The sequence below is a fragment of the Maylandia zebra genome, linkage group LG19 (assembly GCF_041146795.1).
Source record: "Maylandia zebra isolate NMK-2024a linkage group LG19, Mzebra_GT3a, whole genome shotgun sequence".
Taxonomy (NCBI): domain Eukaryota; kingdom Metazoa; phylum Chordata; class Actinopteri; order Cichliformes; family Cichlidae; genus Maylandia; species Maylandia zebra.
In genome coordinates, this window is record NC_135185.1 from 8,284,401 (window position 1) to 8,302,553 (window position 18,153).

Below are 18,153 nucleotides of genomic sequence, written 5' to 3' on the forward strand. Positions count from 1 at the left end.
GCTTTTCCACATTTTGTCACATTACAGCCACAAACATGAATCAATGTTATTGGAATTCCACGTGAAAGACCAACACAAAGTGGTGCACACGTGAGAAGTGGAACGAAAATCATACATGATTCCAAACATTTTTTACAAATAAATAACTGCAAAGTGGAGTGTGCGTAATTATTCAGCCCCCTTAGTCAATACTTTGTAGAACCACCTTTTGCTGCAGTTACAGCTGCCAGTCTTTTAGTGTCTGTCTCTACCAGCTTTGCACATCTACAGACTGAAATCTTTGCCCATTCTTCTTTGCAAAAAAACTCCAGCTCAGTCAGATTAGATGGACAGCGTTTGTGAACAGCAGTTTTCAGATCTTGCCACAGATTCTCGATTGGATTTAGATCTGGACTTTGACTGGGCCAGTCTAACACATGGATATGTTTTGTTTTAAACCATTCCATTGTTGCCCTGGCTTTATGTTTAGGGTCGTTGTCCTGCTGGAAGGTGAACCTCCGCCCCAGTCTCAAGTCTTTTGCAGACTCCAAGAGGTTTTCTTCCAAGACTGCCCTGTATTTGGCTCCATCCATCTTCCCATCAACTCTGACCAGCTTCCCTGTCCCTGCTGAAGAGAAGCACCCCGAGAGCATGATGCTGCCACCACCATATTTGACAGTGGGGATGGTGTGTTCAGAGTGATGTGCAGTGTTAGTTTTCTGCCACACATAGCATTTGCATTATGGCCAAAAAGTTCCATTTTGGTCTCGTCTGACCAGAGCAGCTTCTTCCACATGGCTTATGGCATACTGCAAACGGGGCTTCTTATGGTTTTCTGTTAACAATGGCTTTCTCCTTGCCACACGCTGGACCCTATTCAGCAGCAGCTTTAAAATGCTATTGAAAACAGCAGCGTGTGTGTGTGAGTGAGTGCACAGATTAGGATCAAGGATTAGGGACAGATGTAAACCAGAAATCGAGATCCAATGTAATACGGCTGCCGTCCATCACAGCAGAAGAAAGGTCAGGGTTAGGGTCAAGTATAAGCAAGCCACGCCTTCATTACATCTTCATTGCAGTTTCTATTGGCCCAATATTTGATTGATGGCGCTGTTTTCCAATAGGAGAGCAGGAGGGAGCCCTCGTGGGGGGGAACCGCTGAGCAGATGTGTGTGTGAGAAGACGAAGAGGACGCAGGTTTTTACTGAGTGCAGGAATCGCTGTAGAAAGGGAGTGACGAGCTGCAGGGACACGAAAAAGTAAAGGTGAGCACTACATTATGTAACATTACGATTTATGAAGCTAAATTAATCGTGCTGCTCAACACGATGTTTTAGCTCTAATGTTAGCAATTCATTTTAGCTGGAGAGTGTCGTGTCTATCTAATTTCTTGTTGGCAGCAGTTGACTGTTATTTCCATTTAGTTAGCACATACTCGGTTATTTCAGACAGGTTTCGATCATTTACAGGCAGGTGTCAGTCCTTTCTGTGTGATGTGGCTGTGTAGCCTTTTTAAATTTATTTGCAAACTTCGTGTCGCGAATTGTTTGACCCCCAAAGTAGATTTGAAAGTTTAACGTGATATTGCAGTAGCTGACACGCGGTCGTACGTGTAGTTTGTGTGCACCCTATTTCCTCCTTCCTGACCTTCTTTGGGTGTTTTCCTCCAAAACGGGTTGGAGCAGTTATTACCCAACAAACGTCTCAATGTCTTTCTTTCTTTCTTGTGACCTCTTTTTGTCTTGAGAGTTTTTATTGGACTAAAATAGCTGCGGTGGTAATATCTTACTGGACCAGAACTGTCTATGAAACTTGATCCTGAGACTTGGATATTGGCAAGAAATGACCTGCCACATTAGAGGTCATTCATTGGGCTCAGCTGTTCAGAATCTGTCCTTGTGTCAAGGTGCATTTTTGTGTCCTTCCTTGTCTTGTTAATCTACAATCTTTCCTCGCTTTATACTTAGACGCCAGCTTGGAAATAATGCACACTCTCAAAACTTCTTCCTGTTTAATCTTAAGGTTCAACACTTTGTCTACCTGTCAGGTAAACTATGTCCTCTGTGGGCTATTAAGACAGCCAGGAAGACTTTGCTCTTTGTTTGCTCCCCCTGACATCACTTCCGTTTTGAGCCACAGGCAGACTGCTTTTGCTGATGTCCCACATTTATTCAGAACTTTAGAGTCCCATATCTTTTTTTTTTTTTTTTTTTTTTAAAGCTAGCAGTGACCAGTGTTGGTCAAGTTACTTGAAAAAAGTAATCAGTAACTAATTACTGATTACTTCCACAAAAAGTAATCCCGTTACTTTACTGATTACTTATTTTCAAAAGTAATTAATTACTTAGTTACTTTTTAAAAACACGATTTACAACCTGAATAGGTGATAAAGCGATAGATCTTTCAGCCCAATTCTACTTTTTCTACATAATCCATCATACAAAATGTAATCAAATAGAAAAATCTCTTTTTAAAACTTGTTTTATTAGTTTTAATCTTTTAACTTTATGCATCAAGCAAAAATTTAATTATATGCAACATTCTCTGACTGGAAGAAATTAGTTTAACATTTAAACCTATTTTCTGCACATTCCAGCACATAAAATAAAATATTTTTTGTCTTTACACTCACTCTTTCAAATAGATGCAAGTAAAACACAGCAGAAAATAAATAAAGTCAAAGACTAGCGGTCCTGTTGCTCTATTTTCACCTGCAAAGCAGGACTGCGGTAGGCGGAGGTTTACCCTGGTGCAGGTGTGCCGCGGTCAGTTGAAGAATCCGCGAGTTTCTCTGTGAGTTTCCCATTACGTCGTAGCGCACTCGGTGCCTACTTGGAAGTTTAGGGTTTTTTTCGCTGTAAAAAGAAGTTTTCTTCCCACGCACGATGGACGCTAATGTTTTTGTCACTTTTTATGGAATCAAACTCAAAGTAAGGTCAGTACTTCCACGCTTTAAATGCTGCACGGTCATACTCTCTCCCACAATCGATATGTGATCCATTGTTGATCTGCACACAGCTGCTGTCACTAACGGCGCACTCGCTTACGTCACTGTCATGAGACATTCTCGCAAAAAATCACGGTTTTAGTAACGCAGTAACGCAGCGTTCCTACGGGAAAGTAACGGTAATCTAATTACCGTTTTTGCAATAGTAATCCCTTACTTTACTCGTTACTCGAAAAAAGTAATCAGATTACAGTAATGCGTTACTGCCCATCTCTGGCAGTGACACTGATATTCTGTGAAAATGACTCCCCCCCTCATAGCAGATGCTAATCTAGCTGTTTAGGTAAAAACAAATGAAAGGGCTTAAAGTGTATTCAACACAAATAAGTGATCCCAAGCCTTCATTTGACCCTAAAAATATGCAACCGTGTTTTAGAACAGGGGCTTAATACTGCACATTGGAAAGTCAGGTATTAAATCCTGCAGATGATTAATCAGTGATTAGTGGAGCCTGCTTTCTTTCTTCTTACTCCAGGCGGCTGCAACCTTGATACTACGAGTGTATTATTCCCTTTGGGAGGTGATTTTTGGCTTTGTCAAGACTAAAAGGAAAAAAGAGGTTTCTAAATGAAAGAAAAGCAATTTCCCTCCTTTGCTGCCCTTTGCTTGCATTTTCTCTTTCACTTTCACTTTCATTGGAAAAGAATCCCCTCACTGTGCTTTTCAATCCGGTTTCATGGTTTCACTTTTAGGGTACTTTCACACATCATTTGTAGTGAGGCTAAAAAAATAAAATATAAAATGGTGTTATCTGACATTTTGAAATGTAGTAAAGTGTTTATCTGGGTGTGCAGCTGTAAATAGCTGTAGAATCTGAGAGTTGATAACAAAAGTAAACATTTGTAATATTTTTGCCCTTTGACTTTTCCAGATGTCGTTCGCCAGTGACAAACTGTACGATGGATACATACGGCGGAATATGGCAATCATCGTTTCCAAGGTGAAACCGAGAGAAGTAATGATGCATCTGCCTTGCCTGACTGCTTACGACAGGGTATGTTTCAGAAAGCTCTCAGACTAAGAATTTTGTTGTTCTGTTTAGATGCACCCCAAGTATACTCAGTCTGATACCTTCTTTTCTGTATATTACCATGTTGTATAGCTACATGTGAACTGTGTTTAAATACAGTAGCCTGCATTTCTTTATTTAAATCAGAAAGTGTTCATTTAAACCAACCTATTATTTGCTGTCTTTAATGACTATTTAATGCTCCTATGGAAACACATCGAGCAGTACAAGCCTTGTTAGTTAGGCAACCCCAAAAAAGGCCTCAAACTATTTTGCTATTCCTTGCACGACTCTCACTGTAAAAATTACATTTGTTGTTTTGGTAAACACACTAGTGTCACTGATTAAATTAGCTTTGTGGTTGATTGGTTGGTTGTTTATTGATAACCGAACAGTAAAGGGCATTAGCACTGGTAAAGGCATATTTTAAAGACTAAACTACTGATGATTTGTCTGTTATCTATTAAACTGAGTTTGTTTTCTCACTTGATCTATTTTTTAACAAATCTTAGGACGTCATTGAGGCAAAAACTGAGACAAGTGGGAATTATCAAGGCATGATGCTTCTTTTGGACTGCCTGAAAAGAAGAGAAAACTGGCCCGAGCAGTTCATTGAGGCGCTTGAGGCATGTGAGAAGAGAACCATTGCAGCGGACATCAGAGCAGAATACAACGCTCTAACAGATGTTAACAGTAAGTTGCCAAATAATTTACCCAGCACCGTACATGATAGTGTTGAAGTTTATGCAAGCAGTAACGGATACAGTCTTGGTACACACTTTTGACATGACAAAGCACACTTGTCAGTATTTATATAACAAAAACTAAGCTATAGAGCAGAGGTAATGTGTGAATTACTAAGTAGCAAGTGTGAAAACCTCTACAAAAGCAGTTGATAAAGGCCATTTTTAAATCTGAAGCATTCAGGTATGTAACCAGTTCCCCAGAGGAAAGACATCAGCAATGATCCTGTTCCTGTCCAACAGTATGGGAACGGTTCAAAGTCATTTCTGAAGTTCTTCAGTGAAAACACCTATTGACAAGTAGAAAACTGAAAAGTTGAATGCCTGCAAACCGCAGTAAACTGAAGTGACGCTGTGAAGAAGGGTGGAAGAACAATGTGAGAGACTGATAGTCATACAGAAAGTAATAGAAGTTATTTCTGCAAAATGTTTTCACAAGCAATTTCTCCATTGTTGGCACCATTTTTATCAAATAAGTAATGACATGCTGTAATACATCCTGTGTTTTTGCTAATCTAGACCAGATTATTATTATTTTTTTTATGTCCTGGTTTGTTGGATTACTCAGCGTGCTGGAAATGACAGTTTGAACTCAACCTTCTCCGAAACATAAACAGCTTGTGCAGATAATGCAAATATGTTTCAACCCAAACATGTTTACAGTCGCTCAGAAAAGTGATTATATATACATTATTATACAACAAACATTACTCTGTTTGTTTAGATCCAAGACTAAAGTATATTGGATTCATCATTTGTAAACACTGCTTGGAAAACTGTTACAATTTAAATGGATTCCTTTTTGAAGAACACTATGCAGAGCGTGTTGCATATAGAATAAATATATACATTTTCATTTTTAAAATGAAAATGTATATATATGTGTATATGCAGCATCGCAGAGTTCATGACAAATTCATTTCTGTATAGTTTCACATTTAGGTAGTCCTTCAGGATTTCACAGAGATTTACTGATAGGATGTCATGAGAGATTTAAATAGCAGAACTGTTTCCTTTGCCCTAGATTCCAACCCCAGCTCCTCTCCAACGTCTGTTGTCACGGCACACGTCCACCCGGCACCATCTGCCGGTCATCTGCCCATTCCAGAGAGTGGTGATAACAGTCGGGATGCTCTAGCTCTGCCAGCTGTAGCTCCTGCAGCTCCTTCAGCTCCTCCAGCTCCCCCAGAGCCAGCTATCCAGGCCCCACCCTCTCCGAAAATTCCAACACTGCCACAAACCCCCCAGAGTGCTGCAGACCCAGGTCCCAAAGTTGTTTCCCCACCTGAGCCTGTCCCTGAGCCTCCAAAGTCAACACAGATTGAAGTGGCACATCCTCCATCAACACCTCCTGCTTCCCCCAAGACCACACACATTCGGGTGACATCCACAGAGAGAGGAATTAATTTTCGCAAGGAGCCAGAGGAAAACTCTGAATCAGATATCCAAAATATTGCTGCTGGAGCTCAGGTGGGCTCTGGAGATGGTGCCATTACTGTCAACAGGGAAACCACTCCTCCACCACCACATCCAACTGAACACCATGAAGCCGATCCTCTCAGAAGCAGGATTACCAAAAAGAACAAGGAGCCAGAGAGTCCACCTGAAGCCCAGATCAACTCTGATGTGACTGATGGACCCTCTTTCTACACAAGGACCCCAGAGAAGCCTCCGGTCCAGGACAGCACTCCTCCATTGAACAAAAATCCTGATGCTGTCTCACAGCCTGAAGAGATTTCTGGGCCTCCTTCTACACAGGTGAATACTAAAATATGATCATTTTAAGACTTGAATAATGGCACCTCCTGCAACAGTGCTGTCTGATATTCACTTAACTTAGCTTGGTGCTTAAACCACCTTAGGCAGCATTTCGTTCAAAATGAGAAGCTTTACCTCTGTGGTTTCTTTGGGTGGTATACTCGGCATTTTTTTTCTCTCTTTTCTAGAGAAATTTCATTTCTATAAATATAAAGTTACATTAAATTAATTATACTAAGAACAGTAATCTGTGGACAGAGAACATGCAAAGGGTTGCTACAATTGTTTCCAAATACATACAAAAATAACCTTTGCTAATAGTATTGCAGTACGATTGTAGCCTTTTCTTCTTTTTGTAAGTAAGTAACTTTTTTTAATGATCCAACTACTGTATATTGTGTATATCCTTGAACCCTAAAAAGTATGTTGAAAAATGTGTAATTTTTTAAAGGGCCTTGCTAGTTCGACCTTTGTTGGGACATTACTGTATTTTCTGGCGAGTAAAAGTCTCCAGCTGACAGTCACTGGAAGGGCATAACACCACTGGACGTGTGCCATTAAGCCACATGCTCACATTACTGCAGGGTATACAAAAAAACTGGAAGGCACACACACAAAAACAATTTCTAGCAGTCTTATAGGCCTAGTCTTTCACAAGGCATCTTTTCATAAAACCCATCCTGCACATTTATTTGTAAACTTTTGGTAATGATGAGTTCATTCAAAATGTCAGAGAGGAAAATATTCTAGAATACAATTAAACGTGTACAAGTGAGAAAATCCGGTATAAAAGTTCTCCTGTATGACATGTAATATATTTAATGGAAACTTAAGTTAGCATTTTTGACAGTAGTATGTATTAGTGTTATTACCAGACCTCCATATAGGTGCTTTTAACGAACCTATAAGCTTTTACACATACCTGAAAGTTAGGACATTGAAAAATTGCAGTTTGGCAATAAAATTGACCTCTGTTATGAATTTCCCCCCCAGATTGTTGAAACTGCAGCTGAAGCCTCCCCCAGGCCTGGTACTCCAGTGATGGAGGCCTCTCTTAATGATGATGTTTGTCTGAGCAAGCCAGGGCAACTCGTCAGCATCCAACCGCAAAATCAACCCAGTCCTACCATCCTCGCGTCCAGCTCAGAGCCGCAGCCCTACTCGGGCAACACTGAGCGTCTGGAAATAAGTGAAGCTCCACCGGATGACGTGTCCTCTTTCGACTCCACAGTTACTACAGTCACGCCACTGCCATGCCAGGAGACCGGCTTCGCTAATCTCAACCATAACGAACCTGAGGAGAACCAGTTTGAGTCGCCGTGTCAAAGCTTTGAAACACAGGAGCTGGTGATACATGCGTCCGGTGAGCCATCTATCCCTAACCTAGACGTCAATGATGAAACGGCCAAAGAAATCTCCTCGGCACCACCGTCATTCCCACATGCTGCTGCTGATTCTGGGAGTTTAAACACCACCTTCAAAGCAGGAGAAGAGCTAGCAGATACTTCAGCTCCGTGGACCTGTCTCAGCCAATCACCTAACGCAAAGTACATTCTGGCCGCTGCAGGAGTGGGTGCCTGTGCAATGCTGATGGTGTGGAGGTTTAACAAATAAGGGGATATAATACCTGGAATGAAAGAGAAGATTAGACTTTAAGGCTTTTGAAAAGGATTTTAGGTGCCTTAATGAAATCACTGCCATGGGTTGGCATGAGGCAGCAGTTTAATAATTACCTACAGTAATTACAGCTGGCTCTGCAGACCTTTGATCACGTCACTAATGACCATTCTGCTCTTAAGTTTGACATTTTATGTCTTTATTATTGAGTGAGGTTGACTATAGGGAACAAAAACTAAGTCTACCCTTACTATTCTAGTCGGGTCACTTCATAGAACTGGGTTACAATCTCAGGTTATTTATGCACTTGTGCGATGCAAATGTGTGTTTTTTTAAAGGCGTGTATTAATCATTGTTTGCATGTTCTCTGACAAGCTAGATAAGACTGTTGGCTGTCATCCAGCATGAGTTAATGAATCAAGGACCTGAGTTTGGCTTGCTGGGGACTGTGGAGGCAGGAGTACCAGTAGTTCACCACAGTGTAAATTCTTTGTTTTCCCCTATTCATAGTGGGGAAATATGGCTTTAAATGTATTTATTTGTAAATATTTATATATATATGTGCTATATAGATACCATCCATCTTCATCCGCTTTATCCGAGGCCGGGTCGCGGGGGCAGCAGCCTAAGCAGAGAGGCCCAGACCTCCCTCTCCCCAGCCACCTCCTCCAGTTTATCCGGGGGAACACCAAGGCGTTCCCAGGCCAGCCGAGAGATATAATCTCTCCAGTGTGTCCTGGGTCTGCCCCGGGGCCTCCTCCCGGTGGGACATGCCTGGAACACCTCACCCAGGAGGCATCCTTGTCAGATGCCCGAACCACCTCAGCTGGCTCCTTTCGATGTGGAGGAGCAGCGGCTCTACTCTGAGCCCCTCCTGGATGGCCGAACTTCTCACCCTATCTCTAAGGGAGAGGCCAGCCAGCCTTCGGAGGAAGCTCATTTCTGCCGCTTGTATCCGCGATCTCGTTCTTTCGGTCACTACCCACAGCTCGTGGCCATAGGTGAGGGTAGGGACGTAGATTGACCGGTAAATTGAGAGCTCCTTCTCCCATCACTCGCGAACAAGACCCCGAGATACTTGAACTCCTCCACTTGGGGCAGGAACTCGTCCCCGACCCGGAGTGGGCACTCCACCCTTTTCCGGCTGAGAACCATGGCCTCAGATTTGGAGGTGCTGATCCTCATTCCCGCTGCTTCACGCTCTGCTGCGAACCGTTCCAGTGCAAGCTGTAGGCCCTCACCCGATGAAGCCAACAGAACCACATCATCTGCGAAGAGCAGAGATGAGATTCTGAGGCCACCAAAGTGAAAGCCCTCCGCCACTTGGCTGCGCCTAGAAATCCTGTCCATAAAAATGATGAACAAAATCGGTGACAAAGGGCAGCCCTGGCGGAGCCCATCACCCACCGGGAACGAGTCAGACTTACTGCTGGCATTGCGAACCAAGCTCCTGCAACGGTTGTACAGGGATCGAATGGCCCGTAGCAATGGGCCAGACACCCCATACTCCCGCAGCACCTCCCACAGGACACCCCGAGGGACACGGTCGAATGCCTTCTCCAAGTCCTATATAGATACCTAATTACTTATTTTAAGAAAGATTGATGTGCTGTTAACATAAAAAAAAAAAAACACTCAGCAATCAAGCAGTCAGTCAGCTAATCCCTGCATAATTTTATTTTATTTTTTTAAACAGCAGGTGTTTTCGTATCATGGCAGTGATAGTTGTATCATAACCTGGGTGTTTGTCTATGGCGTTTGACACGTGTCCTCTTCTGCTTTCATGTATCTAAATGTGTGTTTAAATTTAATCGATGTTATTTTACGGTTAGAAAATGTCAATAACTATTTTGCAACTGGCACCTACTTTTGCAACAATTGGCACAATTTAATCCTAAGGTTGTCTTATATGGTGCAAATGTTTGATTCAACATTTAAGTCGTCAATAGATGATTTTTCTCCTTTAAATAAAAACCTGTTTAGGTTTGTTCTGTAAGTTGAGAGGTTTTATTGTACATAGTTATGTCAATAATGAAATTTTAAGGAAAATCTTTTGCACTTTTTAAGAGCCTTTTTGAGCTGCTGAGGTGATGACATAATTACAGTTCATGTGGTTATGTAATCTGTAAAAATGTAAAAGTTCCTAAAATTTATATTCACATCAATAAACTTGAATTTCTGAAAAGATGTATGTTTTTGTTTTGTTTTATTTTTTGTTTTTTAAACTGTAACCACTGAATTCCTTTAGGAAATAGTTGCATATAATCAGGCATAATAGGCCATGAAATAAAATTCAGATTGTCTCATTATAGTTACTGTATTTCATGAAATTGTGTTACTAGTAATGCCTCTAAAACTATGCTTCTGTCAATGTGTCTGTAATATAAGATATGTAATTTGTAATTTTTTCCCTTTCGTTTTGACTTTGTTTTTATTTCATCTTAGTTTCAGTTGGTTTGCTTTTTTCAGTCTGTTGTTTAAATGTTTTAGTTTATTTTTTTTATAATATTTTATATTTTATAATATAACTGAATACTAAAACTACGGTTATTTGTTCTATATATTACTTTAGTTTTCAAAGTTCAAGTTTATTTTTTCCTATTTTTTTTATTTGCGCTATTTAAATAAGAGTTTTGAATAAGAGACAACAGAACAATACAAAGTTTGACTTGTGTATATTTAACCTATTTTCTACTCCCAGACATCACGTTTTTCATACTATGAAGAAAAAAAGTGACATCAGCCTCTTTTTATAAACCGTTTTCCCGACTGTCAATGTCGCCGTTTGATTGGTCGTTGCGTCCTTCACTAACACGTTAGCCCCGCCCACCTCTGTCTTGACAGCGAACACAAAAAGGACATGTAGCCCAGCCTTTTCAAAGGACTGTTAGCTACTTAGCTACCTAATTAGCTACCTCGTTGAGCTTCAAAATTCATTGTCCTCATAAATCATTTGGTTTCATTTGACCGAGCAGTCAGCCTATATGTAGCTAATTAGTCATTTCAATGGCGTTCAATGGCCACCAGCGAGACGACGATGATATTATTGACGAAAACGAAACGCCCTCGAAGCAGCCGCGGTCCGACAAGGAGATGCCCGTTCATTTCAGAAACGAGCCCAACAGTGAGAGTGCCACTACCGCAGGAAGGGCCACATCCGACCGGCGGACTTCCCAGTCGGCGACGAGGCATCGACACGACTCTGTGAAGAAAACGAGGCCGCGTATGTGTTAATGTTGGCAGCGTGGGCTTGGTGTATTTACTGGGAAAAGGGGGCTGCTGTATGTCTACAATAAAAAATAAAAAAAAAATCAGAGGCGTTCCCCATTAAAGACAGTCGCTGTTGATAATATAGGTTTGGCAAGAAAACCCCGCAGTTGGTCACATAAATTAAAAAAATGTATATTTGCGCTGGCCTTCCACTGTACTTGGTTTATAGCAAATGTGTGACTAATTTGGCATCCGATGTATTTATTATTGGTGGGCTGTAGTGGCAGCACATAGCCAGAATCTTTTTTTTTTCCTTTTTGCAACAAGATGGCGTTAGCGGTACACACTGTACTGTTGCATCTATGGATGAAGCAGCTTTGCCATCATCTGGGTGAACGCTGAAAACTCAGCTTTATATGTGCCATTTACCATAAATATTTTATATTTGTAGATGTATGTATTTTTCATCAATGTGCAAAATATTTTTATTTACAAAAACGAGGGTGAACATCAGTTTTGCATGTGTTATCTCACATAATGTAGCATTCCCCTGGTTTGGGATGGACATCGGAGGCACTCTGGTGAAGCTCGTTTACTTTGAGCCCAAAGACATCACAGCGGAAGAGGAGCAAGAAGAGGTGGAGAATCTGAAGAGCATCCGGCGCTACCTGACCTCCAACACCGCCTATGGCAAGACTGGCATCAGGGACGTTCACCTGGAGCTGCAGGACCTGACGCTGTGCGGCAGGAAGGGCAACCTGCACTTTATTCGCTTTCCCACGCACGACCTCCCAGCCTTCCTGCAGATGGGCCGCGACAAGCACTTCTCCAGCCTTCACACCACCCTGTGCGCCACCGGAGGGGGGGCGTACAAGTTTGAGTCTGATTTCCGTATGGTGGGTCTGCTGTTGTGCTCTGTTTTGGGGGGTGGGGGGTTATCTTGTAGGGCGTTGGGTATAGATTGGAATAAAAGCTATTTGCCTTGGTCGATCAGGAGGGGTGGGGGGCAGGCAAATGAGATGAGCATAGAGACGGCGCAAACAATATCCATTGGAAACACTGGAGAGATTGGTGAGACCGAGAACATGCTACTTCTGCTGGGTGGGGCTGGCAGTCTAGGGTCAGTAAAGATCATGAGATGAGCCATGAATTGTAGCACTGTTTTTGGCTTCATCTAAGCACAAATGTGTTGGAAGTTGAGCAAACATGTACACACACACATACTCACTTTCCAATGAACTGATTTAATTGGACAAATTAAATTATTTTTATTATATTATAATAAAAATGCCTGCTCACTGATCTTTGTCCCTATCCCCTCCCCATCATCCACTTTCCTGCTTCTGTATTCTCCAGACCACATCACTTTTCTGATGTTATCTCTGCTCCTTCTCCCACTTCTTTTTTTTCCCTCTCTCCTTTCGGGGGAAAAACAAAGATGGCTGACCTGGAGCTTCACAAGCTGGATGAGCTGGACTGTTTGATTCGGGGGGTGCTGTACCTCGACTCGGTGATGTCTAGCGGTCCCTCAGAGTGTTACTACTTTGAAAATCCTGCAGACCCAGACCACTGTGTCCAGAAGCCATGTACACTGGAGAATCCTTATCCTCTGCTGCTGGTCAATATAGGGTCTGGGGTCAGTATCCTGGCAGTCTACTCTGAGAACAACTACAAACGAGTCACTGGGACCAGGTAATGATGAGCTGGATGGCAGATGAGATGCTTAACAGGTTCTGTGCTATTGGGAAGTGAGTAGGAGTGAAGTGGAAAATAGCATTCGCCTACATTTAGTAACCTTAAAGCGAACTTGTGTATTAAATGTAATTTGATAATCTTGGGTTACGTTTGGATATTACAGGTTAGGTGAAGTGCAACTTTTGAGGTCTAAAAGGCCATGACTAGCATGGGCACCGGCTGGGTTTTCCTACGTTTCATCCTTCTTTTTTTTTAGTTTCAGCCCTTGGTCCTAAGAGAGGAAGATGAATTAGAGAAGAGCATTGTGACACTAGCAAAGGGTAAACTACGTGACACCAGACTAATGTGATTCAGGAAGGTGCAGTCCAGTCGAGTCGGTGCCTTTGTGTGACGTTCCCGTTACCTTCCACTTTCATTACAAACTGCTTTCTTGACAAAAAATAATTCATTCGTTCTGGATTTAGTCCGTACATTTAAAATGGTCAATTATAGTCTTTTTTTTTTTTTCTTTAGGTAGAGGGAGAAAAAAATCCTTTGTAGTCTGTCTGCCCTCTAGTTTGTTTTCACATGTGGTTTTTCTGTCTGCTGGCTTTGAAAGGGACTCATGAATGCTTGTTTCTTTCTCCACATAATGGCCCTCTGTCCTCTGTACTGGGAAAGAACTCATGTATTTGAATGAGCAGTCTCTAATGCATAGACGTGTCTTTCCCCTGTAATTTCAGAACCTAAACACTTTATTTTACTCTAAGATGTCTTGATTTACATACGCCTTACATGTCACTTTGCATGTGTTCACAGCCTTGGTGGTGGGACCTTCCTTGGCCTGTGTTGCCTGCTGACCGGCTGCTCTACATTTGAGGAAGCCTTAGAAATGGCTTCTCAGGGGGAGAGCACGCGTGTGGACAAGCTGGTGCGAGACATCTATGGAGGGGACTATGAGAGGTTTGGGCTGCCAGGCTGGGCTGTGGCCTCAAGGTGCGTTTTAAAGCTGCTGCCTTTGTTCATTCTTTATATCACAACCCTGTTTGTGATATGTTCCAGCATAAGTAGATGATTCAAGGAACCAGGACTGTGCTAAGTTTACTTAATTTTGAATCTCACAATTGAAATTTAGTAAAAAAGTAAGCTCTAAATTACAGATCCATCACTGCAGCTTTCAATGTTTAGCTATATCTGTCTTAAAAACGAATGTACTTTGACGTATTCTGTCCGCTTTGGTGTTGTTTATAAGATGTTCAGTATTGCTGTACGTCAAAGGCAGAATTATAATTGCTCAGCTTCTAAAATTGAGCGACCTTCCAAACATAAATCTTGCCTTGCTTTGGCAGTTTCGGCAACATGATGTCTAAAGATAAGAGGGAGTCTGTTTCTAAAGAGGACCTGGCCAGGGCAACACTGGTCACCATCACCAATAACATCGGCTCCATCACCAGAATGTGTGCTCTGAATGAGGTTAGTAGTGATGACAATGTAACAGCCACACCTTAAGTGTGCATTTGTTGCACTGTGAGTCTTAATGCCGCGATTGCAGATATATATGATGTAAAACTGTCAGGTGAGCCACCTAGATGGATGGAGGATGCTGTGTAGCCTCTAAATGATCAAATCAGCTACACTTACAGAGTATATATGCTACCATCTACCTCATTGTTCATTCAGAGACTGCAAGGAATTAGGATTTGTGTTCCCAGTTGCACAACTATAAAAAGGTTTGAGGTGGTTTTTTTGTCTTCCTCTGTTGAACAGTCTGCCCCCTGCAGTTCCTACTGTCTGTTTCCTCTTTGCGTTCAGCCTCTTTACGGTGCTGCCTTGTGCCGTCTTGATCAAGCAGCATTGTACAGGGCTATGAAGGCGTAGAGGAGGTAAACTGCATTGTGGATCTTCTTTCCTTGAGCTATGAATGAGTTACATTATTTCCCTTGTTTTTCTAGTGTGATATCAGTTATTCTAAAACTCTGGTGTCTCTCATCAGTTGTTTAGGCACTAATAGTTTACATTCCTATTCTTGTTTTGGTTTTTTTTGTAAAGAACATCGAGACTGTGTTGTTTGTTGGGAACTTCCTAAGAGTGAACACCCTCTCTATGAAGCTGTTGGCTTATGCCATGGACTACTGGTCTAAAGGTCAGCTCAAGGCACTCTTCCTTCGCCATGAGGTTAGTAAGTTTACCCCTTACTCCCATCAAAGACCACATGTATAGTATCTTCTAACTTCTAACTGCCACCTTGTGCCATTTGTTGCTGTTTTTAGGGTTACTTTGGTGCAGTTGGAGCCCTGTTAGAGCTTCTGCATCCGTCCTAATCCACCCAAAGAAGTACCTGTCAATCTGCTGCAAAGACCATTAGCACTTTAGACTGTTACCAGTTAGTTCCAGTGTGAGATGTTATTCCAGCCACCAACCAGTTGCTGGTAAATCTTGTAAAGTTTGTTAAGTGGTGAAATTCACTTCTAGGTTTTTCTACACATCTGCTATTTTGGTCAGTAGATGAAATAAACCGGTTTCCTGCCATGAAGTTGTACACAGCAAAGCTGACAGTTATTGTATGCAGGACTCTGCAGAAATGAGCCACGTTTAGTCTGAAGCACCTCAAAGAAATTCACCGGGGTTGCCTGAAACACTTCATTTAAAAAGTACTTTTCAGCAGGCAGTCCTGTCATGTTGACTTTCTTTACCCCTCAGTGGGTATCAGGTTCTTGTCCAAATATTTGCTATCATTTTTAACTGTATGTTACCCAAGGTGGGACCAGGTGGATGGAAGAAGTAATGAAAGTATAATTCGTCAGTGTGATGTGGCTTAAATTTTAGAAAATGACTATAAAATCACCAACTTAATTTCAGACACAATGTATTTTAAATGCTTTCTCTGGCATTAGAAAAATTGAGCTTTTTTACAGTTTTGAATGGAAACAACTGCTGGTTATTCTTAGAAAAAGAAAGTATCAGCTTTACCTTAGGAGTTAGTAACTGCTCTCTAAAACTGTAATGTAATAAATGATGAATTCATAATGAATTGAGTTTAGTGTTTCTGTTATTAACCTGATGGAACTCCCATCCACCTGGTGGCCTTGATAAGCTTTAACACTGCAAAAAATTACAACCATTTACTTTTTGTTTTTTCTTTTCTGTCTGTTTTATTATGTAACATTTCAATGTCACTGTTGGATTTGAAATGAAAATATTTAACAGAAAAGAAAAATACATTTCAGGCCACTATTTTAAGCAGATCTGTTACTGTTATAGATTATATAACATTTCTATATGATTTCTGCCTCAGTGAAGAGTGATATAGCACTCTTAAAATGCTCTTCCCAGTTGAGATTTCAGTGCTGGTAATCAAAAACGGTGTTGTGTATTAGGATATCTGCACTGCTGGGTGTCAACTGTTCTTGAACCAGTCTATTCCTACAGAGAAATCAGAGCAATTGATTAGACAAATATTGATGAATGAGCATGTGAAGTACAGGTAATAGTCGTGGCATCATTCACATAAATAAAACGGGCATTTTAAAGCAGAAACTTGATTGATTCCCAACAACAGAGGTGTTTAAACGCTGTGATCCCAGTTTAGGTTTTTCCTATTCAGTAAGCACTCAAATATTGAGTGAATGTACTACTTGCTGTGAAGATCGTTCATTATTAAGGTTATATCAAAGTTGAACTGAGAAAACTGAAACACTGTTAGAATTTCATTATCCGTCCGGTTTTATTGTTTTCTGTTTAGTAACGAGTCCATCCATCGATTATAGGTCAATAAAATTAATCTAAGCAGTGAAGAGACGACTTGGTAAATAGCTGCAGACACGGTTTTTCAGGTGTCAGTTATTAGAGATCTATGAGCAAGTTGTAGATACACTAAGCTGATTTTAAATGAAGTGCCTCACATGTTTTTGTACCAAATACAGTACAGTATTCAGCCATGCGATTTTTAAAATTAAAACTTGTGTTTTTCAAGCTCTCTCTCCTTTTGCTTATACAAAGAAAACTTTGTACTTTTTTTGTAATAGAATAATGTCACGTTTCTTATTGAATTTCCCTAATTAAATACCAACTTGGCAAACTCTTCATGTTTCTAACTACACGTGGACATATCATTTGGGGATATTTAAATGACAAGTTGTTCGTTTTTAAAATGTATTTTTACTTGGAGATGGCTGAGTTTGTAGCTAAGCTAAAAGGTTCAACCAGCCACTTCAGAATAATGAAAATCAGGTTACTTTAAGGAAATTATGTGCTTACAGATTCAGATTAGCTTGGCTACTAAACAGCTACTCTTTAAAATGGCACTTGTTATACTGCAGTATATTATGCTATAGTGTGTTGCACAGCTTAAAAACTAATGAGGTTGTGGGTAAATTTCATGCTTGGCCATAGCCAGGTTTTTGCTTTCTACTGTTCATGCTAAGCTAACAATAAGCTACATCTAGTTGCTCTATAAGCTAGTTGGTCTTCTAGCTGTTTCTGGGACTTTGCATAAGTTGCGTTTGTGGGACGTTTTGTTTTTCTATTACTTAACCTGACAAGTGCCAAATAGTGGGATACAATAAGTGTAGAAAATTTTAAAGAGTCACTGGCGTGGCACTAAGGAACAACTTCGCCTCAGGTAAGTGAATGCATGTTTTATAGAGCTGGGCAGATCGATCAAAAATATTGATAGAATCAATACCAGTGATGTTATTGGTATGGGATTGCTAATAAAAATGCACCTCAAACAAGCACTTTGAAAAATGTCTGAACATTTGTTGTCTTGACTGTCATGGCTATTTTTTGTATATCTTATAGCACATTTAACCAACTTTCCAGGTCTCCAAAGATGCCAGGTTCAAAATACATGAAAAGCTGAAAGCTGTGTAAAAAATAAAAAGAATCACAGTGATAAATTTGTGGTCATTAAAATGTGTCCAAAATGTGTGAATTTATGCTGATTCATCATATAAATCATGACTTACTAATCTCTACTACATACGCTGTTTTTAAAGGTTAAAACTATCGGTGGGGATCGAGACCAAAATTTCCAACGGAACAAATTCCAGTATTTTAGTGATTTACCACTGAAAATATTTAATACATAATTTATTTTGTTTATTTATTTATTTTTGTCTTGGCTGGTTTAAACCTACCAAAACGCACCCGCCTCC

The 18,153-nt window shown here is 40.8% G+C and overlaps 2 protein-coding genes across 2 annotated transcripts; both read left to right on the plus strand.

The window, feature by feature from the left end:
• Positions 1-1,126: 1,126 nt before the first annotated feature.
• On the plus strand, positions 1,127-10,300 carry mavs (mitochondrial antiviral signaling protein). Its single transcript, XM_004554804.3, has 5 exons — positions 1,127-1,244; positions 3,858-3,980; positions 4,508-4,688; positions 5,763-6,496; positions 7,490-10,300. The coding sequence occupies exons 2-5, from the start codon at positions 3,858-3,860 to the stop codon at positions 8,108-8,110; spliced, it is 1,659 nt and encodes a 552-aa protein (XP_004554861.2). The 5' UTR covers positions 1,127-1,244; the 3' UTR covers positions 8,111-10,300.
• A 650-nt stretch (positions 10,301-10,950) lies between these two features.
• Positions 10,951-17,078, plus strand: pank2 (pantothenate kinase 2). Its single transcript, XM_004554805.2, has 7 exons — positions 10,951-11,336; positions 11,867-12,219; positions 12,762-13,015; positions 13,817-13,993; positions 14,347-14,470; positions 15,047-15,172; positions 15,268-17,078. Exons 1-7 carry the CDS (start codon positions 11,120-11,122, stop codon positions 15,316-15,318), a joined length of 1,302 nt encoding a protein of 433 aa, XP_004554862.1. The 5' UTR covers positions 10,951-11,119; the 3' UTR covers positions 15,319-17,078.
• Positions 17,079-18,153: the final 1,075 nt, after the last annotated feature.